This window comes from Lepidochelys kempii, chromosome 5, assembly GCF_965140285.1.
Source record: "Lepidochelys kempii isolate rLepKem1 chromosome 5, rLepKem1.hap1, whole genome shotgun sequence".
NCBI lineage: Eukaryota > Metazoa > Chordata > Testudines > Cheloniidae > Lepidochelys > Lepidochelys kempii.
In genome coordinates this window covers 13,109,113-13,134,379 of record NC_136384.1, presented here as the reverse complement: position 1 = coordinate 13,134,379, position 25,267 = coordinate 13,109,113, and the positions used below count along the sequence as shown (strand labels likewise).

The 25,267-nt window shown below is 46.7% G+C and overlaps 1 protein-coding gene across 1 annotated transcript in view; it reads right to left on the bottom strand.

The window, feature by feature from the left end:
• The window catches only part of ARK2C (arkadia (RNF111) C-terminal like ring finger ubiquitin ligase 2C), a 115,286-nt gene that overhangs the window by 26,623 nt on the left and 63,396 nt on the right, over positions 1-25,267 (bottom strand). Inside the window, exon 2 of the mRNA XM_073343460.2 lies at positions 2,679-2,988. Coding sequence (XP_073199561.1) covers positions 2,679-2,988 — 310 coding nt within the window. The remainder of the gene's footprint in view (positions 1-2,678; positions 2,989-25,267) is intronic.

Below are 25,267 nucleotides of genomic sequence, written 5' to 3'. Positions count from 1 at the left end.
ATGTATATATTTTATATGCTTAATGAGTTTCCTTCATGCATCTAAGTTTTCAGAGCATGGTGGGCACATCAGTCAGGTGTTTTCTGTAAGGAATCACTCAATGATTTTTCATACATAGTCACAACTGTGAATGTCACTCGTACTGGAACTTTTTTTAACTTGGAAAACAAACAAACAAAAAAAAACCTAGTGGCCGGTTTTCAGAAGAGCTGAGCAGCTACATATCCCATTCTATCTAGGGGCTTGTACTGTGGATCCCCATACGATTGCATAGGTGCAACAGAAGTTGAAAATCTGCTCTGCAGACTCTCTCTTCCTCTTGATGATACCTGACCCTGAAAGACCACAGTTTTGGTGCCGGCTGAATCTGTGGCACAGTCAGGTAGAAACCAAATGTCATAGGAAGTGAGTGAAAGATGGGGCCCCAGGACATCATTGTTAGGATAAAGATATTCAGGCCTGTCTGCAAAGGCCTGTACTTTAAGAATTTAGGTGTATTCTTATCACTTGGCTAGTTCTAGAGGTATAAAAGAAAGAATCAAAATCACTGTCTGCTGGTGTAAGGGCCTTCTCTTACTGTGACAGTCTGAGGCCCTGTTCTTAGGCTAAGGCCTTTGGCTAAGCAGCAGAGGCAGCCATAAGCTGGGAAGCGAACAGTCACATCCTCACATTCCAAACTAGTCACATTGAAAGAAGGTGCTATTGGGCTATCACCTCCAGAGAAATGGAAGTGCCTAGAAAATGTAAAAGGAAACTTAGTTTGATAGCATCCTGTCTGGCAAGAACTAGCTTATCAATAGCTGGGATGTGAAATCCTCACTTCTGTATTGTCTTGTCATTATAGTTCCCACTTTGCTATTGTTTGTCTGTATAATCTCTGTCTGGTTCCGTGATTGTTCCTGTCTGCTGTATAATTAATTTTGCTGGGTGTAAACTAATTAAGGTGGTGGGATATAATTGGTTACATAATCATGTTACAATATGTTAGGATTGGTTAGTTAAATTTCAGGAAAATGATTGGTTAAGGTATAGCTAAGCAGAACTCAAGTTTTACTATATAATCTCAGGTTTCAGAGTAACAGCCGTGTTAGTCTGTATTCGCAAAAAGAAAAGGAGTACTTGTGGCACCTTAGAGACTAACCAATTTATTTGAGCATGAGCTTTCGTGAGCTACAGCTCACTTCATCGGATGCATGCCGTGGAAACTGCAGCAGACTTTATTTATACACAGAGAATATGAAAAAATACCTCCTCCCACCCCACTGTCCTGCTGGTAATAGCTTATCTAAAGTTTCAGAGGAACAGCCGTGTTAGTCTGTATTCGCAAAAAGAAAAGGAGTACTTGTGGCACCTTAGAGACTAACCAATTTATTTGAGCATGAGCTTTCGATCACTTTAGATAAGCTATTACCAGCAGGACAGTGGGGTGGGAGGAGGTATTGTTTCATGATTTCTGTGTGTATATAAAGTCTGCTGCAGTTTCCACGGTAAACATCTGATGAAGTGAGCTGTAGCTCACGAAAGCTCATGCTCAAATAAATTGGTTAGTCTCTAAGGTGCCACAAGTACTCCTTTTCTTATCTAAAGTGATCATCAGGTGGGCCATTTCCAGCACAAATCCAGGTTTTCTCACCCTCCACCCCCCCCACACAAATTCACTCTCCTGCTGGTGATAGCCCATCCAAAGTGACAACTCTTTACACAATGTGCATGATAATAAAGTTGGGCCATTTCCTGCACAAATCCAGGTTCTCTCACCCCCTCACCCCCCTCCCAAAAACCACACACACAAACTCACTATCCTGCTGGTAATAGCTCATCCAAAGTGACCATTCTCCCTACAATGTGCATAATTAAGGTGGGCCATTTCTGTAATAATAATCTGTAGTCAATGAGGAAGTGGGTGGGCGTGGGCATGTGGGTGAGGGAGATGGGAAAAGGGAATGGGGGTAAGAAAATTGGAATCATGTTTTGCTAAAGGGGGAAATGGGAACAGGGAATGGGAGTAAGGAAGTTGGAATCATGTTTGGCTAAGGGTAGGAATGGGAACAGGGACACGGGTGTAAGGCTCTGTGGTGTCAGAGCTGGGAAGGAGGATACTAAGGAAGGAAACTGGAATCATGCTTGCTGGAAGTTCACCCCAATAAACATCGAATTGTTTGCACCTTTGGACTTCAGGTATTGTTGCTCTCTGTTCATGCAAGAAGGACCAGGGAAGTAAGTGGGTGAAGGAATAAGCCCCCTAACAATCATTTGTTCAGAACCACTTTTCAGATCCTACAATGGAGGGATGCCCACAGGGGCATCCCTCCATTCTAACCTCAGAAGGTCTCATGAACTTCTGCATTTGAAAAATCAGGCCAGGGGTATTTATCCCCTCCAGCAGGTCGGACATGTGTAGAATGTTCTTTGACATCCAGCAAGTCAAGTCCGACATCAACTTTGTTTTACTGCGCTCCTGGAACAGGACATGGAGCCAAACTCAGCCCTGATTGAAATGTGTGTGAGACCCATTGATGACACTGGGTGTCAGCCCCAGGTACCTGAGGGCTGAGCTTGTATTGTTATGTCACATATGTAAGAAGAAACATCACCCTCGAGAGCCATGGGCTGGCTGGGGTGGGTTAGTTCATGGCCTGTAGCTGGCTGCCCTATTTCTTGGTGGAAAGGTCACTCACCTGGGATGAGGCATGACCCTGCGGTGCTGGGCCTCGAGGAGCTGCTGCTGGAGGAGGTATTGCTGGTGTAGCGCCTGAGGTAGGAAGGAGGGTCCTGTCACATCCTGGAACGGCAGGGCTGGCAGAGGTGGTAGGGGCTGGTGTAGTGGGCCGTTATGCTGGTGAGCTGTCGCCATGTGAGGGTTCAGCCCTGGCTGTGGCTGGACAGGGTGAGGGAGAGGGAAGTCAGCTGAGATCTGAGGTTGGGGGCCCAGATGGAAGTGCCGGCAGGAGGTAGCATGGGGGTGCTGAGACCTTTGAAAAGGAGCACCTGCGAAAGAAAAGCAAGTCTATCACAGAGGTATGCAAATACCGCCACAAAGGCTCTGCAACAGGACTTCCTCTAGAATACCCCATCAGGAACAATGCCTGGAGGGAAATAGATTACACAGCCTCATAAATGTCTTCCATCTCTTCAAATTAATGATCAAAGCCATCTGTATGCCTCTGACCACATTTCCAAACATACCTCCACAAAAGCCAGCAGTTGCATTATGTGTGCACAAGCTGGATAGCTGCATTAAACCAAACATGAAATCTTTAAAGCATATAAACCTTCCTGCTTTCGCACACAAGACAGCCACAAACTCCCAGGATAGAGGAAGAAATGTTACATGTACCCCAGTGCCATCATTGTCCAGGGTGGAAGCTTTATACTTTTTTTCTGAAGCCTCTTGCATTGGCTGCTATCTGAGACAAGATCCTGGACTACATGGGCCAGTGGGCTGATTCACCACATAAATACCTATTTCCTTAGAACTTTTGCATTCATAACAGCTGCCATCTTGGCTGGCATACTAGGGATTGAACATGCATGCTGCACACCCACTGAAAAAACATCCTCATGTAGGAAATTAAAGACAGCAATATCATCATACAAACTACTTATTTTTAGTGTGTCTCATACTATAAGATGAGTGTTTGTAATAAACCTCAGAGGTTTATTAGAATAAGTCTTCCGGTACAGATGAAAGCCGAAAATGTAGACTCTCTTATCCTCTAAGCCTAAGGCCATCTCTTTTATTCAGCGCAAGTGAAACCTTATACCAAAGACATCCAGCTTGTTTGTTTCATCTTGGGAGGCCTGGTTTTCATATAGCCCTTTGGTAACATATGCAAGATCCTTCCTAAAACTAACAATAAACCAGGTGCTACCTACTAGAGGCCCATGTCCCTCTCACTCAAACAGACCCCAGCTAGTGCTAGTAATGGGCCAAGGGACATGAATTCAATTCCCTTCTCTACCACAGACTTCCCGTTTTACCTTGAGCAAGTCACTCAGAGCCTGTCTACATGGGATGTTAGTGCACAGCAAGCCAGAGTGTTAATCTACAGTACACTGGCTGTCGCCAACCAGGAGTAGGTCAGAATTCACTGCAGAACTGGCAGCATACTGTGCCACATAGGACATTACTGCATGGCAAACTAGTGCACTGTAGATTCACACCCTGGTTTGCCCCACACTAAAGTCCCATGTGAGACAAGCCCTAAGTTTCTCTTTGTCTCAGTCCCCGTCTGTAAAATGGGGATATTAGCATTTCCCTTACCACTGGTTTTGTGAGCATAAGCGCATTAAATATTGTGAGATGCTCAGACGCTACTGTACTGGGGCCCATATAAGTATCAGAGACAAAAAATAATCATTGGCACTTCTATGATGCTTTCAATCAGAACACCTGAAACATTATATTCATCTCGTCTTACAACATCCCGGTGTAGGTAGGTGGTGTTATCTCTTTTGTCAACTCTTACGAATCTCATGATATTTAGTGTTTTTCTTCTGTGGCAAAGTGGTATAAAAAAAGTAGGTAAACTGAACTCCATATTTCCCAGATGAGATGTGGGTAAAAACTCTGTTTACCCAAATTTTCCCCTCAACTACACTACTGTTTTTTGTCAAGCCTTGGCTCCTGGAGTCAGGTTATTTCATGAAAATCTCAGCTTAAAACCTTCAGAATGTGACTCAGGTACACCCAAAAGGCTCAGCACCCCCCAAAAAAAAGAAAGAAAAAGAACCCTAGATTTATCTTTTTTTTTTTAAAAAAAAGTCTCATGGTTTTTAGGGCTTGACTAATATTTTAATACTTGGGGTTGACAGTATCAGATTCACTTTATAGACAGGTAAAATGAGGCATATGGAAGTTAAGTGACTTGCCCAGGGCCACACAGAAACCTACTGGCAGAGCCACAATTAGGACCCAGGCAATGAATCGGCATCCCTTTGGCAAAAGAGTCTGTAACGAATTAAGGGTGCGCAGCATCTCACTACAATTCTTTACAACTCTCCACTCTAACTTTTCTCCCATATCAAGACAGATTTCACTATGCACCACACTGAGACTGGCCCTTACGTGGATGTATAGGGATCGCACACTGAGCCCCAGCCCTCCTCCCTCCCCTGCTCCCCCATCTGCATACACCAGGCAATACAGACCCTGTGATCAGTAGAGCACATGGATTTCTTCGTCTGTGACACCTTGGAGTGCAGAGAGGCCTGAAGTGGGGCCGTGGTTGATGGTTTAATATACTGCTCTCTCTGATGGAGTGTATCAGTGATCATAGTGCGCTGAGCGCTCCAGGAGAAATTCTGCTCCCTGAGGCCCAGCATTCCTTCAAGAACTCCCTTGAGGATGGTGTATCTCCAAACACGCTCAACATGGGGCCATGCATATAACACACCATTGACCACTGTATCAAGATCAGTTCTTGCTGCAAGTCATTAGCATCATACACTCCACCACCATCCATCTCCTCCCCATTTGTGCGTGAAATGCGATTGCTTCTCAAGGGCATTTAAATAAATAGACACCCACCTACCTCTTGAAAATACAATAACAATTCTTGCTGGACAAAACTCTCCTTTCAGAACTCCTCTGAGGGACAGTCAGATAATCTACTTCCTACAGCACGCAGACAGCAGGCCATACAGCACGCACACTGGAGACAAGTGGAGGTTGCTTTCGAATGCTTTGTTCATTACACACTTACTGTACAGTGGACTGCACGAGACATAACCCTGCAACTAGAACAATGCTCACAATTAAGCCAAAAGACACAGGAAATGTACCCAAGTTGAAGTTTTCTTACAAACTCAAATCTCTGACCAGGTTTGGAAGCCGCTTGAGAGAAGCAGGGTCCAGTTTGGGGTGAACTTGGGACAATGTTATGGTATTGAACTGGAAGCCAACAATTATTACAATTATTTATTGTACTGGGTGCCAACAATTAGCATGGTGCTTTGAATACACAGTAAAGTTCAGCCTAATCTGCAAAGCTGAGAAGTGGCTCCAAACTCCCTTAGAGAGCAGGGTGTTCTTATGCCAGGCAGTGTTTTGGGGTCATCTTAGGTCAGACAAAGGCAAAACAGTTTGGCCATCTATTCTCTAGGGTGCCTCTACAAGTCAGAAGCAGTGGAAGAATTATGCAGTGGACATATTTGAAATTTGTGGTTTTGCATGAATTTGTCCTGAAACCAAGCAACAAGCTGGTGTTTCTAATGGAGGGAAGACCCATAATCACTGGCCGATTGAAACTAAGGGGACACCTACACTCGGAGCTGGGATTGTGATTCCCAGCTCGTGTAGACATACTAGTGATAGCTCTCTTCGAGCTAGTCCACCAGAAGTAGGAGTGTAAGTGGGGAAACATGGACAGCAGGGGAGCAGCAAAGCTAGCTCCCCCGATAACAAACTCGCCTGAACACCGTGGGTGTGTACTTGGCACGACAAGCACCTGCTGCCGCTCGCTGCTGCCTGTTCTCCCAAGGCTACACTCGTACTCTTAGTGTGTTAGCTCCAAGCATAGACATACCCTAAAACAGCTGATTGAACACACAAACCACCAACTTTTGAACAATTCCGTGTATAACCCGATCATACATTGGTTCTGATGAGCTCACTCGCTGGCAATGGTTGAATGAAGACATTCACACATTGGGAGCCTAATGAAACTGGATGATTTGTCTACAGCTCGGAGGCTCCATTACAAATGTTTCACGCTGCTCTGGGGCAGAATATTACACTCTGTATTTTTATCTCTGATGAAGACAGTCTCCATTAGACCCGGGCCCATATTGGCTAGCTGCCTGCGGGAACATTCATTAAGATAAAAGCCATAAACTTGCTTTGACAGAATTTGTGACTTTTTATTCCTTTCCTACAAGCAGTGTGTGTGGTTGTGAGGATGTCTGAGGAAAGACAGAAGCTTTGTGAAATACATCTGCAGGCCTGTGGCTTCAAAGGAAGTCTTAGCACAGCCATCTTGAAATCTCTGTCACCTCTCTCTTTCTGTTGTGGTCATCCAGACAGAAGCAGAAACAATACCAGTACAAAGCAACTGACCAACCACACATCACAAAGAGCAAATAGTTACTGAAAAACACACAGGATGAAATCTGTTAACTAGGGTAAACCCATAGTACCTCCGCTAACATCAATTGGAACACAAATAACCTGGATTTACCCCGATGTAACTGAAATCAGAATCTGGCCTTGCAGTACCATTCCTTTACTGAATTTAATGGAAGATTTCTCAGAGTAAAGTGCACAGGATCAAGCCCTATAGTATTTACTCCAGTAATATTTATTTTTTTTTCTTTTTGCTCAGCCAATATTTCAGTCCCAGGTCAGATTTGCATTGGAACATAAAGTCACTGCCCATAAGAGATTCTGGGTCAAATGAGAACTTGATCCATTTATTTCAACAGTCCTTTGTTTAGACAGTAATATCTGGCACAGCAGAGAGAAACCCGTAACTAAAGATCTGTCCAGAGACACCAGACTGGCTCAATGTTTGTGCTTCCTGTAATGATGGCAAGGATGTCATTTTCACTTTCCAGAGCACGTCTTGAGCCTGTAGGACATTTCTATGGCAAAGAGGATTATGCTGGAAATGTGTACATCACATTCAAAAGCCACTAATTGCATCCTTCCTGTGCCATGCTCTGCATAACCTGTCTGCAGTGGGAATTTGTATATAAAATCTCCCCAATGCATTTTCTACGGCATGCATCCGATGAAGTGAGCTGTAGCTCACAAAAGCTTATGCTCAAATAAATTTGTTAGTCTCTAAGGTGCCACAAGTACTCCTTTTCTTTTTTCAAAAAGGAAATGTAGTTCTAGGATTAAAGAAGGGAGATGGAGATTCAGATACTCCCTGGGTCAAGTCACAGAGGGCCTCAAGTTTCTATCTCCATGTGAATGGGAGATCTGAGCCACTGACTGGACCAACCACAATTGACTTTATTATTTCCATTAATGCACTTTGATCTCCTGACAAGTAAGCAGAGAGCTTACCAGTGAGAAACTGACCAGCTCATGGCCTAAAGGACTGGTCTCTGCATTAATAGCTGCTTTCTTAGGGCCTGCTCCAAAGCCCGTTGAAGTCCACTGAAAGACTCCCACTGACTCTCCAGACGAACTGGGAAAGAGAGTGTATGTTAGCATGGGGATGCGTACACTTAGACCACCAAGTGATGAAATGCTGCTGCTGTTGCTGCTGAGGGCTTTTGACCCGAAGCAAATCTGGAAAAACAGCATGTTGCCCTCCTTTCTCTACCAGCAAGGTGGATTCAAAAGCCCACCGGGGCATCTCCTCAATGTGTCCAGTTTATTTATGTGCCTCCCTAAATTGAAACTTCTAGCGCTTCCCTGAGGTTCTGGATTATTAACAATTTATGTGTGCTCTCTTGCTCTCAATATCCATTTTCCCCTTTTGCCACTTACCTGTACTTTTCCATCAGACTATGATATTTAAATAGTAACTTGGAGGGATATTGGATCAGCAGCCCAGAGAGGGACCCTACTGAAAACAATACCCAACTGCTGTGTCAGCGGAGGAGATAACAAATCACAACTCAGCCAGAGACACCAGTTCCCACTTAGCTGATAAAGGCTGAGCAACGTGAGGATCAGCAATCTCAGGGGCTAGGCCTGCATAAAATTATTCTGACAGTATGTTGCTTGGCAGCATAATGGTTTGACTCTCTATCTTCTTCCCTTCATTTCCTGGCTTTCCCTTTGTGATTGATCACATTCAGGCTCCCTGTCATTTCGCACTGACTCAGTGCTTGTCACAAAGTCCTCAATATGTCCTAACTAACCCTTTCCAACATCAAATGGCAGGCTGCATCCTGTGCTGAATTACGCCTATGTGACTGCATGGAAGCCAATGTGGCAATTTCACCCTGTGCTGATGTAGAATGGACAAAACACAAAAGGTTTGGGATGGCTCAGGAAAATAGCCCTGTGTCTAACTGCTTAGCCCACGAAAGCTTATGCTCAAATAAATTTGTTAGTCTCTAAGGTGCCACAAGTACTCCTGTTCTTTTTGCTTATCCAAATGATTAACAGAGAGGAAGGATAGTACAGTGGTTATAGTAGCCTAAGGCTTGTCTAAGCAAACACTCAGTTTGCGGCAGCTGGGGTGTCAATCTACCCTGCACTAGCGTGCCCAGCATTAAGTGTCTGTCTGGTTTCTGCTGCCACACACTAAAAGTCTCCTAGGGTGTTTTGATCTACCCCGTTTCAAAGCAGGGCAGATCAAAGGGCACTAGGAACTTTTAGTGAATGGCAGCACAGTCCACACAGACACTTAATGTGGGGCATGCCAGTGCAGGGCAGATTGACACCCCAGCTTGCTGTCAACTGAGGCCTGGTCTGCACTTAAAAGTTAGGTGAATATAGCTATGGCAGTCAGGGGCTGTGAAAGTCACACCTCTGAGCCCCATAGCTATGTCAACCTAACCCCCAGCATATGTAAGCGGGGGAATAGTCCCGCTACTGCAGGCAACTTTCTTGGCTTCTGCACTACCCCAGTGAAGTGGGCAAGCAAAAGGATCCGAGTCCTCACTTCCACTTCCTTTACCCAGTGGCCTCTCTGCCCTTGAGGGCTCCCCTTCCACTCTCCTGTCTGGCAGAGTCCTCATCAAGGCTGGGCCCAGAATTCCGGGGGGGCTCGACCCCCAACCCTGCTGTGGTCACCTAGGACAGGGGCTAGGGTGTCCCCACTCCAGGGTACTCTCTCCGCACTGGGTGCTTCTCTGACCCACTGACCATTACATACAATTGAAAGCAAATGCAAGTTATTTAATCAACAATTAATTTTAAAAAGAATAAGGAAAAATGGGAAAGGTTAAAGGAAACACATCAACCTGCTCTGTGGCAGGGAACATCACAAATAGTGTCTCTGGAATATCAGGGCAGTTCACAGTCTGTTCCTTGTATGTTCCCGGCCTTCTTCTCAGGCCCTGGCTGTGCTGTAGGGATGCTGTGGGTTGGACACTCGCTCTGGTGGTGGCCACACACTCTACGTGGTAGGACCCTTCTTCCCAGTGTCACCCCCGCCCTGTTGGGGTTACGATCCAAGCCTGGCCTGCAGAGCCCCTTGGCTGAGGCATCTCCCTGTGCTGGGTCTGCTGCCCAGGGTCCCCCTCAGTCTCACCCAGCTCCGGACTGCTCCAGCCCCAGCTCCACCGCTCTGTCTCTGCACTGCTGCTGCTGCTGCTCTGCCTCCAGCTCCCTGGGCTGCTTCTTTGGCCCCTCTGCCTCTGGTTGCTCCTAGCACAGGTTTGCTCTGCAGGCTGCTTCTGCGACTCTGCTCCTAGCATTGACCTGCTTCGTGGCCTGCTTTTCTGGCCCCTCTGGCTCTGGTTGCTGCAGCTCTGCTCCCAGGGCAAGTCTGCTCTTTCTGTGCTGTGCCTCTGGCTTTGGGGCTGCAGCTCTGCTCCCAGGACAGGGTCTGCTCTCTCTGGGTTGCTTTTCTGGTCCCTCTGGATCTGGCACAGCTCTGCTCCCCAGCTTAGCTCGGGTCCCTGCTTTCTCCTTAGCTCGGCGCCACTCTGTCTGACCCAGGCAATTCAAGCTCACACAGAGGAGGACGGGACCTCCCTGGCCTCCTGACTCCCTGATTAGCATGCCCGCCCTGTCATTCAGGCTGACCTGGAGCATTGGCCTCTCCCCATTGTTCCTGGGGACTATCAGTCTCAGGGTCCTGATTTCCCATAGACCCTTCCCCTTTTAGTACTTGGAGCTAGCCAACCAAAACACCCCCACTGAATGTTAGTAAGGGGGCAACAGTCCCCTTACACTTAGATGCACGTGGTTGACAGAAGACTTCTGCCTTTGGCTAGCTACTGCTGCGGAGGGAGATGGATTTCCTACAACAACAGAAAACCCCCTTTGTCAACCCCCCTTTCCTTCCCCACTCTGAACTCTAGGGTACAGATGTGGGGACCTGCATGAAAAAACCCCTAAGCTTATTTTTACCAGCTTAGGTGAAAACTTCCCCAAGGTACAAACTATTTTATCTTTTGCCCCTTGACTTTATTGCTGCCATCACCAAGCGTCTTACAAATATATAACCGGGAAAGAGCCCACTTGGAAATGTCTTTCCCTCCAAAATCCTCCTAAACCCTATACCCCCTTTCCTGGGGAAGGCTTGATAAAAATCCTCACCAATTTGCATAGGTGAACACAGACCCAAACCCTTGGATCTTAAGAACAATGAAAAAGCAATCAGGTTCTTAAAAGAGGAATTTTAATTGAAGAAAAAGTAAAAGAATCACCTCTGTAAAATCAGGATGGTAAATACCTTACACGGTAATCAGATTCAAAACATAGAGAATCCCTTTAGGCAAAACCTTAAGTTACAAAAAGACATAAAAACCAGAATATACATTCCATTCAGCACAACTTATTTTATCAGCCATTTAAACAAAACAGAATCTAACGCATATCTAACTAGATTGCTTATTAGCCCTTTACAGGAGTTCTGACCTGCATTCCTGCTCTGGTCCCAGCAAAGGCAACACACAGACCGAGAGAACCTCTGTCTCTCCCCCCTCCAGCTTTGAAAGTATCTTGTCTCCTCATTGGTCATTTTGGTCAGGTGCCAGCGAGGTTATCCTAGCTTCTTAACCCTTTACAGGTGAAAGGGTTTTTTCCTCTGGCCAGGAGGGATTTAAAGGTGGTTAGCCTTCCCTTTCTATTTATGACCCCCTTCCATTGCTGTAGGAAGTGGCTACATTACGCAACAGCACAGCTATGGCACCATAGCCGCTGCACTCGGAGAGTAGCCAGGGCCTAATCATTAGTTTAGACATGCCCTCGGACCTAGGAGGCCTGGGTTCAAGCTCCTGTTTCTCTTTGAGCTTGGGCAAATCACTTAGAGCCAGATCCTCAAAGGTATTTGTGCTTAGGGCCACCATTGACATTTTCAAAACCGCTGCTCAGCTGCCTCCTATCACTGTAAGTGCCTAAGTCCCCTAGGCACCCACGTTCCTGCCAGTGGGCGTTTCCAAAGCCACCTAAGCTGTGACACCAGTCCACAGCTAACGAGCTGCCCAGAGCCCTAGCTCAAGCTGAAACCGCAGAGGCCACAAAGCGGGATTCTCAAAGTGGGCAGGGGAATGCCTGGCTCACCAGCAGGACCTGGTCCTATAGGTGTGCTCCAAGAACACCTGAAACCTGACGGACTCTGCAGCAGGAGGGCTGGATGGAGGCCACCTATAGGTGGGGAGACAGCACAGCAGCAGAAGAACAGGGAAATGTAGGGTGAGCAAGGGCAAAGGACACAGAGACAGAGGCAGCTTCACCTGTTAAGGAATGGTCTACCTAAGGGGCTGACCTGGCTTAGATCCCTAACTCCAGAACAGAGTTTGCTGCTGAGATCCTGAGCAGGCAGAAATGCCATCTCTGGCCCATCAGTCAGATGTACCATGTTAGCCACCTAAAGATGCACCTAAGCCTCTCTCCTAGGCATTGCACTCATGACTAGCTTACGCAGCTCCTTGCTCAAGTGGCTGGTTCTCACGATCCCCTCCCTAAATGCTTAATTCTCCCCATGCATAGTACATGGAGCCGGGGTGTCTAGCTCAGGGTGGAGATGTCACGAGGCAGCAGGCGACATAGGATTAGGCATTGCATTGCTAAACTGAGCAGGTCTAAGGACCTGTGAGGAGCTGAGCCTTAGTCTCTCTGTACCCCTTTAAAATGGAGATGGCAGCACTTCATGTTGTGTAGGGTTACTATATTTGAACATTCAAAAAGAGGACACTCCACACGGGTTGTTGGCCCCGCCCACAGTCCACCCCCGCTCCGCCCCCACTCTGCCCCAGGTCCAGACCCCTCCCCACTCGGCCCCACCACCGCACCCCTCCTCACCCCCTGGCCTGCCACTGGCTTGCTGCGTCCCTCCTCAGTCCCCCACCCACCGGTCACCTCCTCCCTCCTGCCACTCACCTCCTCACTCCCCTGCCAGAAACCCCCATGCCCACCCCGAGAACCCCCACCTGCCGCTGGCTCGCCACTTGCCTCCTCACCCCCGCCCACCGCTGGCTCCCTTGCCACTCTCCTCTTCCACCCCCGCTGCCCGCCGCTGGCCTTTTCACCCCCCACCACCTGCTGCTGGCTCACCGCCCGCCTCCTCACCCTCCTTCCCGCCCGCTGCTGGCTCCCTCACCGCTCACCTCTTCACTGTCCCCGCCTGCCACTTGCCTCCTCACCCGCCTGCCAGCCTGCCCACCAGCCACTGGCTCCCTCACCGCTCGCCTCTTCACCACCCCCCTCGCTCACCTACTCACCCCTCCTGCCACAGGACCCTCTGGCTCCTAGGATCAGGGGCAGCCGAGGGGTCGCCACGTGCTGCACCCGCCACACGCGCGAGCGCCGTGCTCCCATTGGCCGGGAAAAGCGCCAATAGGAGCTGCGGAGCGGGTTTTGCAGGCGCCGGCAGCGCGCAGAGAGCCCTCCGCCCCCCCCCACCCCCCGACCCGACCCTAAGAGCCAGAGGGACCTGCCAGGGGGCGAGGTGGGGAGTCCCGGGGGCGCTTACCTGGGGCGGCTCCCGGGAAGCATCTGGCAGGTCCCTCTGGCTCCTCCTAGGGTGGGGTCAGGTCTGGGGGGGGGGGGGGGGCAGAGGGCTCTCTGACCACTGCCGGTGCCTGCAAGCTCCACCCCCGCAGCTCTGATTGGGCAGGAGGGAGCTGGTGCCGCACACGGAGACCCCCTCCGCCTCTGTGCCTAGGGGCTGCCCACACTGTAGGCTCCTGCTGGCGGGCGGGTGCCGGGAGCTGCCCCAGGAAGCACCGCCAGCCCAGGATGCTTTTAGATATTTAAAAATTCCTCCCAGATGGTGATTTAAGAACTAAAAAGCCGGACGTGTCTGGAAAATACCGATGTATGGTAACCCTAATGTTGTGAGGATACATACACTGAAGACTGTGAGGTGCTCAGATAGAGTACTGGGAGCCATGTAAGAACCATGGCAGATAGTCGGAAAGGAGCGGGGGGGAGCGGGGGAAATCACACCAGAGCAGATTTTCTTACTGGAAGCACCAGGCCACTTGAGACTGGGGGTGGGGTATTGGGTCCTCCCCTTTTATTTAATCTGAAAAACAAAAAGAGGTGTCAGGTAGCCTTACAAAACCAGTCAGCCTGAAGCCTAGCTATGACCAAGATGAGTACGCCACTTAAATGCCTGAACCAGATACATCAGACAGCTGGCCGGCCCACAATGTGCCATGGCACAGGTGTTAGGCACAGGCTTATTTAATACCTTTATTAACAATGATAAGGGGAAAGCCCTAACCACTGGACTATAGAGTCACCCTCACACTCTCTGACCCAACGCATATTTCATTATTTATACACAGTAGAGCAACTTCAACAGGAGCGACGGAGAGGCCATAGGTGCCAACTCCATGGGTGCTCCGGGGCTCTGCACCCATTGGCAGCCAAGCTCCCTGCCCCGCCCCGCCTCAACTCACCTCCTCCCCTGAGCGCATCACGTCCCCACTCCTCCCCCTACCTCCCAGTGCTTGCTGCTGCCAAACAGCTGTAGCAAGCTCCAGGAGGGAGGAGCAGGAGCATGGCGCGCTCAGGGGAGGAGGAGGGGAAGAGGTAGGACCGGGGCGGGGATTTGGGGAAGGAGTCGGAATAGGAGCAGGGAGGGGGCAGAGACTTTGGGGAAGGGGTTGGAATGGGGAAGGGGCAGGGGTGGAGTCAGGGCGGGGACAGGGGCAGAGCACCCACCGGTGCAAGTAGAAGTCAGCGCCTATGGGAGAGGCCCACAGTAGAATATCCCAAGGTGCAGTGGCTGTATCAGTCACCTGAGAAGTAAAAGACCTATGTTCAAATCCCTTTGCTGCATCAGGTGGGGGGCAATTGAACCAGGATCTCCTTCCTCGCAGGTGAGTACCCTAACTGCTGGCCTATGGGTTCTAGCATAGACCTGCTCCTCCGCCCACCATTTTGCCTGGCATTAGGCATGTGTCAGGAACCCCTACCAGACTGGGCCCCATGGCAAGATGGCTGTTGCCTATCTCTGCCTGCTCTGAGGATCCCACTGGGGCCCTTGGGATATGTCTACACACCCGCAGCTGGCCCATTTCAGCTAACTCAGGCTTGCAGGGCTTGGACTACAGGGCTGTAAAACTGTGGTGTAGCCATTCGGTCTGGAGACCGAGCTCTGGGGGCTCGCAAATGGGGAAGGTCCCAGGCTCCAGCCCAAGCCCAAACATCTACACAGCAATTTTACAGTCCCGCAGTCCGAGCCCCATGAGCCCGAGTCAGCTGACCTGGGGCAGCCCCAGGTGTTGAACTGCAGTGCAGACAGACCCTTACATGCGAGATGTTGCCTACAATGAGGTGTTGTGCCCATGTCCAGTGACAGGCACTTAGGCAACATGGGGACTTTTACAGCAAAATTTAAGGCACCAAGAGATTCAGGTGACCCCAGAGTTTGGTGGCAGCTTAGTGGTGTCTAAATTTGGGCTTTGGGAGCTAGGCAACTAAATCCTTTTGTAGATGTGCGACTCAGTGATTACAACTCTGCCCTCAATTCACTATGGGAGAGATTGGCACAGCCCTCAGCAAGGGGTGAGGCATCCGCTGTGTTAGCCCCTGCATGTACTGTGCCTTAGAAACCCCCATTCCTCAACTGTCTCCTGCTTCCTCCTGGCTCCCTGGATGTAATGATTTACAGCTGGCCTTTAACAACAAGTTACTACCCACCCCACACAGGTTTGGAGTCCGAAGGACAAAGCCATGCCTTGCATTGTCACACAGGCCTATGTGACTCTAGGTTTAGGCAAGCTGTGCCTCTATTTCTCTGCCTGTGAAATGGGGGTAATGATACTTCCCTGCCAAGGGAGGGGGCGATGTATTCACAAATCCTAGAATTGTGCTTTAAGCTCCCTGGATGGAAGGCGCAGAGCAATAAGATAGCAACAGAAACACCAACAACAAATGAATCAGGTCTCGTCCTAGCAACCAGCTCCAAGTCATGATCAACTTAAAGAATTTGAAGGGGCGGGAAACCCCAGCACTTCATTAACTTACATTGGTGCAAAATCTGAGTACTGCTAACTAATTATCACACTTCATTTGGCTCACCTCCACTTCACCAACACAAACGTTTGCAACTCCAATGATGGCATTGCTGACTACACTGATGATCTGACACAGAGCTTCTCTCTAATGCTGCACTGCAGCTACCCGGGCTGGTGCTGCTGCATTTTCCAAGAACAGCTAGTCCAGAAGCTAAGCACCTGCAGTTGCCATGGAATGACAGTGCTTAGGATTAGTTTTGCTGCAGAATAAAAGGATGCCCTAATTGGGAAGTGTGTGATTTTACTCTACTACTTTCCCTGCCATGCGTTTTGGTACAAAGTGTCATAGCAACACAGCCAAGGAGGGCAGTTTCTGATGGTTAAAACGGAAGCTTGGGAGTAAGGAATTCTGGACTTTATCCCTGGCCCTGACACTGATTCACTGTCTGTCCCATAGGCAAGTAACTTAGTTTCTCCACATGTAAAATGAAGAAATACTTAACTAAGGAGGATGTTGTAGGACTGATTAATGGATATTTACGAAGCACTTTGAGATACTTTGATTAACAGTGCTATTACAGGCTTCAGTTCTACAACCCTTCACTCAGGGCTGGTCTACATCGGCAATGCTAAAGCTGCAGAGAGCTCGCCCAGTGCTCTAAGAAAACCGCCTCCCCAAGGGGCACAGCTCCCAGCGCTGGTGCGTTGTCTACACCGGCGCTTTACAGCGCTGTAACTTGCTGCGCTCAGGGGGGTGTTTTTTCACACTCCTGAGTGAGAAAGTTGCAGCGCTGTAAATTGCCAGTGTAGACAAGCCCTCACTGAAGTCAACAGGATTACTCAGGTGCATAAGGGTTTGCAGGCTCAAGTCCATGTACTCATCCATATTCCATGGGGAATCTGTATAATGAAACACCCTCTTTTCACACAGGAAGGAAAAAAATTGCTCAAGTCCCACAAATTTGTCTTCAGAAAGATAAGATGCAACACAAAGACCCAAATTAATTGTAACGGTTGAGAATTCCCACTGTGGAAAATTCATCAAGTTTGTGGGGGACGAGGAGGGGAGGAAACAACTTTCCTTCCTGATTCTCATCAAAAGTTGAAATTTTGTCAAAATGTAGAAATTTTGACCATCTCTGCAAGTTACTCGAAAAACAGTGGGAGGAAGAATTTTCCCAGAAAAATCCTCAGAGTCCACAGTAATACAATCAAAGCATTGTAGGATGAAGGTTTGCATGTGGCACCATTGATGTAAATATGTTTTGGTCCTTGTTACATTCTGTAGCGTGGGCCCGTGTGTTGACATCTAGGGCAGATTATTTTGGCCCATTCATTTCCCCACCTATGGGCTGTTATAATACCTAACTTGTATACAGTGATTTTCATCAGTAGAGCTGAAAGCACCTTACAAAGGAGCACCATTACCCCCATTTTAGAGATGGGGAAACTGAGGCACACAAAGGTGAACTGTCTTGCCCAAGGTCATGCAATAGACCAGTGACAGAACTGGGAATAGAAGCCAGGTCTCCTGAGTCCCAGAACACTACCCAATTCACTCTGCCTCTCTGTAAGCATTGGTGATTACCACAAGAGTTGCCATTAAAAAAAACCCCTTAAAAACTGCTTTTTCAATGAAGATTAACTATCCATTAAAACACATTGAAACTCATTTTTCAGGGGATGGTTTGAGCTACTTTCTCAATGTTTCACATATCATCATTTCTGAAATCAGCTCTTTCCACATAAGATCACTAATTATGCTGCAATAACCAGGAGGTAGACGGAGCCTCTGACTCCAACAGGACTGCTGAGCTGGGGTTGCCAACTTGGTAATATTTAAAAACTGGACACTCCAACAGGAGTACCAGAACCTCACCTACCCGGCCCCTTCCTCCTGATGCCCTGCGCTGCCTTTTCCCCAGAGGCCCCACCCTATGTCCACTTCTCTTCCCCTCTCCCCTCCATCGCTTGCTGCTTTTCCCTTCCCTCCCTCCCCTCCTCCCCCCCGCCCCGTGTCAGGAGGGACTCTCCTACAGAACCTGGCAGGGAGCTGCGCCCCCCCCCCCCACACACACACACACACACAAGTAGGAGGCAGCCCCAGCTCAGTAGCGGCTGGCCGGGTCATGAACCAGCACCTCCCCATCTCCCACACCCTCAGTAACTGGACATTGGGTGCCCGGTCAGTAGATCTGACCAGACACCGTCAAATCCCCTTTTCGACTGGACTTTCCGGTCCAAAACCAGGCACCTGGCCACCCTAGACAGCTCGTGGAATAGCTAGTCACCAACGTAAAGGGCTCCTAGTCTGATCCTATATTGGCAGAACCAACATTCACACGTAAAGAACAGCGTGCACAATTTTATTATCATGCACCAATATTCCATCCAAGGTGTTCATAAAATCCCGGGATCTATAATGTGCATATAAAAAAACCCCTCATCAGTGCTTGTGATGTAAAAATCTGTAGCTAATATTCTCAACACAGACATACACGTTTCAAGCGTTACAGAAAGAAAAGAAGTCCAAAAATCAGGTTTGCCCATATGAGTAATTCTACTGAATGCAAATGGGGCTACTCTGAGGAGGGCTACTCATGTGAGTAAGAGTTTCAGGATCAAGCCCCTTAGCTTTTATTGGAAATAGGCATCCCAAATATGCATTCCCAGGGGCACTGCAACTGTGTCACATATGAAAGGAAAACAAAAATCTGTTTTACATTGTTAAAGCTGCCCATGGTGCATGTGAATTTTTCCCCTTGGGTAAGGAACCCTGGCCAGTGTAAAAGAGGCATTAACAGCTTGTGGGTGAGAGGGAGAGCGCTGAGCAGGTGTGTGCATGAATGTAGTGAGGGAGGGTGGAGGGAGGGAGTTGAAATCCTATTTATACATCTCTGTCAGATCACAGAAGAGAGGGAAATGGCAGCTTCTGGTGAGTCCTGACTCACAGGACACAGTCAAAGACAGATTTTGGAACTTCAAAAGGTCTTCATTTGCCTCTCACAATCTGCTCAGATGGGAGAGGCAGACACAGCCGCATATCTTGATGTTGGCCACTTGCTATTGTTTAAACTCCAGCTCAAAATCTCCCCCCACTCCGAAAATAAAGAAATAAATCAAAAGGCACCCAGATAAGAATGACACACACCGCTACAGCCATTAGGGCTGTATTCTGAGGGCTGTTTCTTAAAGCACCAGCCACTGCAAGGCTGATTTCAGCGATGCCTTGCAGCTAGGAAGTCTTTAAATAGAATTATTGCCCAGTAACGCTAATAAATCAGCAGCCATGAGAGATTGTGATTTCACTCCAGTTTGGGTTTGTTATTCTAGAAATGCTCACATTTTATATTAAGGTTCTATTTAGAAATAGTTATAAATGAATACTGATTACATCACACATTGATATTAATAATGATTACTAGATGTTAGCAGCACATTACCGATATGAGTAGGGTGTTATATATGGGAATTCGTATATCAGCAGGTGTATTACAAGCAATCTGTTGAACCCTAACAATTGATTAATACTATTTTATAACATCCATGAATCATGTATTAATCTTTTACAAACTATTTGTAAATGTATCTTTATAAAAACAGCCCAAATTTATTCAGTGATCTGAAATGGAAGATTATATTGCATAAAAATACCCATAATAGACATAAGCACAGAAGCTGTGTCTTTAATATGCTCATTTACTTCAGTTTACAAGACAGGAAACTCAATACAGAGGAGAGATTCTGCTACAGCCACTAGACATGGAGCTGTGGGGTGCAGGGAGATATATAGGGTGGGAAATCACTCTGTCTTGATTTCAGTGCCTTTTACAACAGCATTGTCATTTTGTTTAGGAAATTCTGAGAACTGTGCCAAAAACAACCACACGTATTGTGAATAACCAAATTTATTGCAGAGCCATAACCAGGGGTTGTGAGTGCTCAGCACCCAGAGGTTTTGCCTCAGTTTGCTTGGTAAAGGACCACAGTTGTAGGTTTCTGCTTCTGTTAAACCACAAAAAGAAACCACAACGCTTTGCATGTACATGGCAACTGGCCTCTAAGGAGAAAGGCACAACAAGAACCAGTGGCTGGATACTAAAGCCAGACACAGTCAATTAGAAATAAAGGCCCAATTTTTTAACCATGAGGGCAAATAACCATTGGAAAAAAGCTACCAAGGGAATGGTGATATCACTTGATATCTTCAAAGCAAGACCGCAGGCCTATCTGGAAGATATGGTTTAGTCAAACACAAGTAAATGGGCTCAACGCACAGGTACCTGGGTGAAATTCTTTGGCCTATGTGATGCAGGAGCTCAGACTAGCTGATCTAACCTTCTGGCCTGACAATTATTATCTCATTGTGCTATGCAAACAGTCATTAAACTTCAGGTTACCCTGGGTAGTAGGTATGATGCCCATGTATCAGATAGGCAAACTGCTCCACAGAGCTAAACTGAATCACTGAAAGTCACAAGCAAGTCAGTCCCAGTCTCATACTTTAAACAGTGAAATCATTAAGTCCTACATTAGCTATGGGAAGTGTGGATGACGGGTAGGGTCCACTGGCCCTCTGATGGTTACTGAAGAGTGATTCTACTCTGAAAAGTGACTGTAGATGCATTGACGGGGGGGGGGGGGGAGTTCCCTATTTATTACCCTCAGTACCTTCTATATCAAATGCGCTGAATTTATGAGGGACATGGATTAGCGGTAAAGCCTGCAAAAGAACAGTTCGGGATCCAGTTGATTCCCTGACTGAGAACTACACAGGCACACGCTTGTGTCCAGGCAGGTCTCAATACAAAATCATTTGGTGTCCTAAAATGTGCAAAAATTGGTGCAAAATTCACAACAACAAATGACTACAAGACTCTAGAATCCCATTTCCTATACAGAGGATCTGTTCCCAGTACTCTAAACAATAACACATGCTACATCATTACACACTATAGGGGCTACACACTCATTGCTATACAACATAATTAGTCAAGTTAAAATAGAAAGTTGTAAGTGAATGTGGAGGTCTCATAACACACTAGCACTCTTCAATCAACATGGTTTTTAATGCCAACTCAATCAATCATTTCATTGACATGCATAACAATATTCGACCTGACCAGCACAGTACTCCATAGAATGCACAGAATTCTAACAATGTCCTGGGGGGATTCATTCCTTTCAAAATCTTTATTACTTATTTTAGACAATGTCTAAAACTGACAGTCGAGTCTCAAAGCATGTTTCCATTGAAGATCAAGACAGGTGAAGTTAATTTTGAGCAGTGTAAACTGGGAACAATGAGAGAAAATGATGAAGGATTATATGGCACTGGGGACCTTGTTACAAGAGTGTTGTACAAAGGAGACGTCTGTATGTATGGTTGAAAAAATTATGATGAGACCATTTGCCATCAAAAAATAGAGTTTTGTCAAAATTCCCATGGAACATGTTGATTTCTCTACTTTTCCCATGCAAACTTCAGTAACATTTTGATTTGACAGTGATAAAATGTTTCGATTAATTTTGTTTATTTGTATAGTAAAATATTCGTGTTACTATTACAGTAATACTATATTTAATATAATATTAAAGCTGACACAAAATCAATCAAAACATTTCAGTGATCCTCAATTGAAATCTTTTGGAATTTTTGTTCTGTGGGAGATTCTGGAATGTTGTTTTTTCATTCTAATTCGGAACAATTTTTTCCCCCAAAATGTCAGAATTTCCCACAAAAATGTAATTTCCAGTTTCAAACCAGATCTAGGTACCTTGAAAGACAGTGAATAGTAGTTTGTCAGTAGATGGTGCTCAAGAACATGCAGCATTATTCATAGGTGTTGTAGGGCCAATAAAAGTTGGGCTTCACAGAGAGGGCTATTTGCAGTGTACTTTATGTCGACTTTTAACAGAATGGAGCGAATCCTTTAACTGCTCATTTCCTAGCATTATCAACCAGCACCTCTGCTGATGTCCAGTCAGGCTACAGATTTTTATTTGGACACCTGTTCACTATTGGACTGAGAACCTCAATTCATTTTACCATCAGAAGGTAACAGCTTTCAACCACTCCTGATCTGAAGCAGCCACTGAGAGATTCAGAAATTCCAGATCATGTTACTAAATCCCTGAGCTACCCAGGCCCCTAAATAGCAGATGTTTTAAATGAATGGCCTGACTTTCCTCCCCTCCTCCTCTTTATCAGTGGCATGCACTCACACTACATTCTTCAGTCTTTAAATCAATGCTTGCAGCGAAGTGTTCTCTGGACAATCCCAGTTTCAGCACCCAAACTTGCATGCATAATTTTTTGGGCAAGCCCCTTTTTTGCACATTCCTAAACTCGGATTTACGCACAGATGGACATGATTTGCTCAATCAAGTGTCAACTGTGTACATCAATCCGTGTTCTGTATGCCCAAAAATGAATACCCCGCAAAACACACATGCACAAATGTGGATGCTCCCATTTGCTATTTTTGAAGATTTGGCCATCGACCATTCAGTCATTCTGTCTGTCTGAGCCACCCTCTTCCATACACTCATGCTCGCTGTTTCTTGTTTACAACATGACATCATTCTGTACATAACAAACCAATGAATAAAAACATTGAACAAAGCTTTTGCTGAACTTAAGGCAAAGCCCCAGGACTCATAAATGCTTTCCCAAAGTTCACACATAGCTCTCCAATTTACATATAAAGTGCTACAAAAACTGCATGGGGATTGTTTGGAACCAGCGTGCTTTGACTCATCCATATATGATACTGCACACGCCCTGTCCCTCAACCTGAACTTCATATCTACTCAGTTTATCAACCACAGTACTCTTCCTTTGGGCCATTCCCTTTATCTTTCTATTCGAGCCAAGCCAACGGTGTCTTTTTTCCCCTTTTTCTGTTAATTATTATTAGCTGGGCTAAACCTCCAAAGGAACTAAATGACAAGAATGTTCATTTTGTTCTGTTTTAAATAATGGGCTCAGAAAAGACGGTGGACGTCACAGGAATGTATCCTGGGATATACAGAGCACAAAGGTATTAGTGCTTTTTCAAGAGTGGGGTATCGTTTACTGTGTCTTGACTACTTTACACTTGTCTTTCTCCAAGCAGGCAACAGAAAAATAAACTAAGGGAAGGGATTTCAGCCTACACTTCAAAAAGTTTTTCCCATGAACGATATCTTTTTATCGAACCTGCCTTTGCAGAATGCTACAATAAAGTGAAGAAGCACACACACACAAAGGTGAAGCATTAGATCTTAGTTCTTTCCCTGCCAGACCCTTGGGAATGTAAACAGTGCTTACTCGTGCCTGTGAGTGTCTCAGAATTTGACAGGCAGCAGTAAGCTGCTACCAGTTGTTTTAGAGGGTGAATTCAGTAAATGGTTTTCTGACGTTTGGTGTGCTTTGCAGTGCCCAAAAGGCCAGTTGGCATTGCTGAAGCCCTGGCATCTAACAACACCCTTAATTGGCTTCTAATGACACCCCTAAAACCATGCATACATTAATTGCTACTATTATTAGTGGGAATAATACTTGGATGGAAAGTGCTGTAGACCTGCCAACTCAAACCTCTATACAAGCTGGAGATGGGCACAAAACCAAAGCCTTGAAATGAAAAACACCAAACTTGGAGGGTTCAGAATATGACCTTTGATCCAGCTCTGAATTTTGTTGCTAGTCTGTGATGTGCCAAAACAAATCTCTGAATCCAACCACCACCAAGCCACGAGGATTTGAAATCCACAGCTGGATCCAAATGCTATTACGTCCTCCCATCTCTAGTAAAAGTAATAATTAGAAGATCTTTGTACACAAAATGACCTCCTTTCTCCTACTTAAAATCCCTCCTTGGAGAATTTTTCCACAGATCCCTTTTCTGAAGGCGGCCTTCTGTTAGGATCCTATGCTGTCTCACACTTGTACCTGCTCAGGATGTTCTTTCACTGTGTTTGCTGGATCGTGCTCTAATTGAAACAGCAACAGGGTCCATTGATAGATTTGTACAGAAACAACTGCACAGCCAGTGCACTCAATAAACAATAATGACTAGAGAGACAGTTTGGTTTGTGAGCCTGGAACTAATTCTGACTCTGACCCACTGTGTGACAATGGCAAAGTCACTTTGCCTCTCTGTGCCTCAGTTTCCCCATCCATAAAATTGGGATAACACAGGGATGCACTGACTGCTCAATATCATGCTAATTCATGAGTAGAGATGGGGCAGCAATGCAAAGTTTTGATAGAAATCTAAACGCTGACAAAGTGCGGGGGGCAAAGCCAGGGTTTTGGTTTGACCTGCTATGGCATTAAGGGCCAACCATAAAATTCCTTTCTGGATATAACACGAATAATAACATGAATTTCTTCAAAGTTTGGAGAGGTCTGGTTTAGGTTCAGCCCCATCTTTTGCTCATTAGTATTCACACAGCCCCTCCAGCTGCGTGTGACAGATCTTACCCTGCTTCAAGGAAATTCTGTCATGGCTGCCGGACCTGAGGAAACGACACCAAATGTCTGCCCTGCCGCTCACAGGGGAGCAGGCAGGGGTTTGACTGGAAAGCACAAGGCACCACTTCTGAATATTGCTCTAAAGCCCAGCTCTCTGCTCAGGAGAGTAGGAAGGGAGGTCGCAATGACTCACTCCAAGGGCCCGATCCCGCTCACCTCACTCACACAAGCAGTCCTGCAGGAGTCAGAGCAACAGACTTGGGAAAGAATTTCAGAGTAACAGCCGTGTTAGTCTGTATTCGCAAAAAGAAAAGGAGTACTTGTGGCGCCTTAGAAACTAACCAATTTATTTGAGCATAAGCTTTCGTGAGCTACAGCTCACTTCATCGGATGCATACTGTGGAAAGCTCCACAGTATGCATCCGATGAAGTGAGCTGTAGCTCACGAAAGCTTATGCTCAAATAAATTGGTTAGTCTCTAAGGTGCCACAAGTACTCCTTTTCTTTTGATTTGGGAAAGGTGAGCAAGTGCAGCACGTTTGGGCTGGGGGCAAGTTTTGGACCCCATCCTCCCACTGTTTCTGGGGCAGCCCTTGAGTTCTGGTGTACAAGAAAGAGAGGGCTCTGGGCCGAAGGTGCAGCCTGGGGTTATTATTCCCTCCTTGCAGGGGTGTGAGGATAAAGAGCTGGCGAACAACACAAGGCAGCATCATAAAAAGGAAGACACAGACTGGAACACACACTACAAATGACTCACTCAGTAGA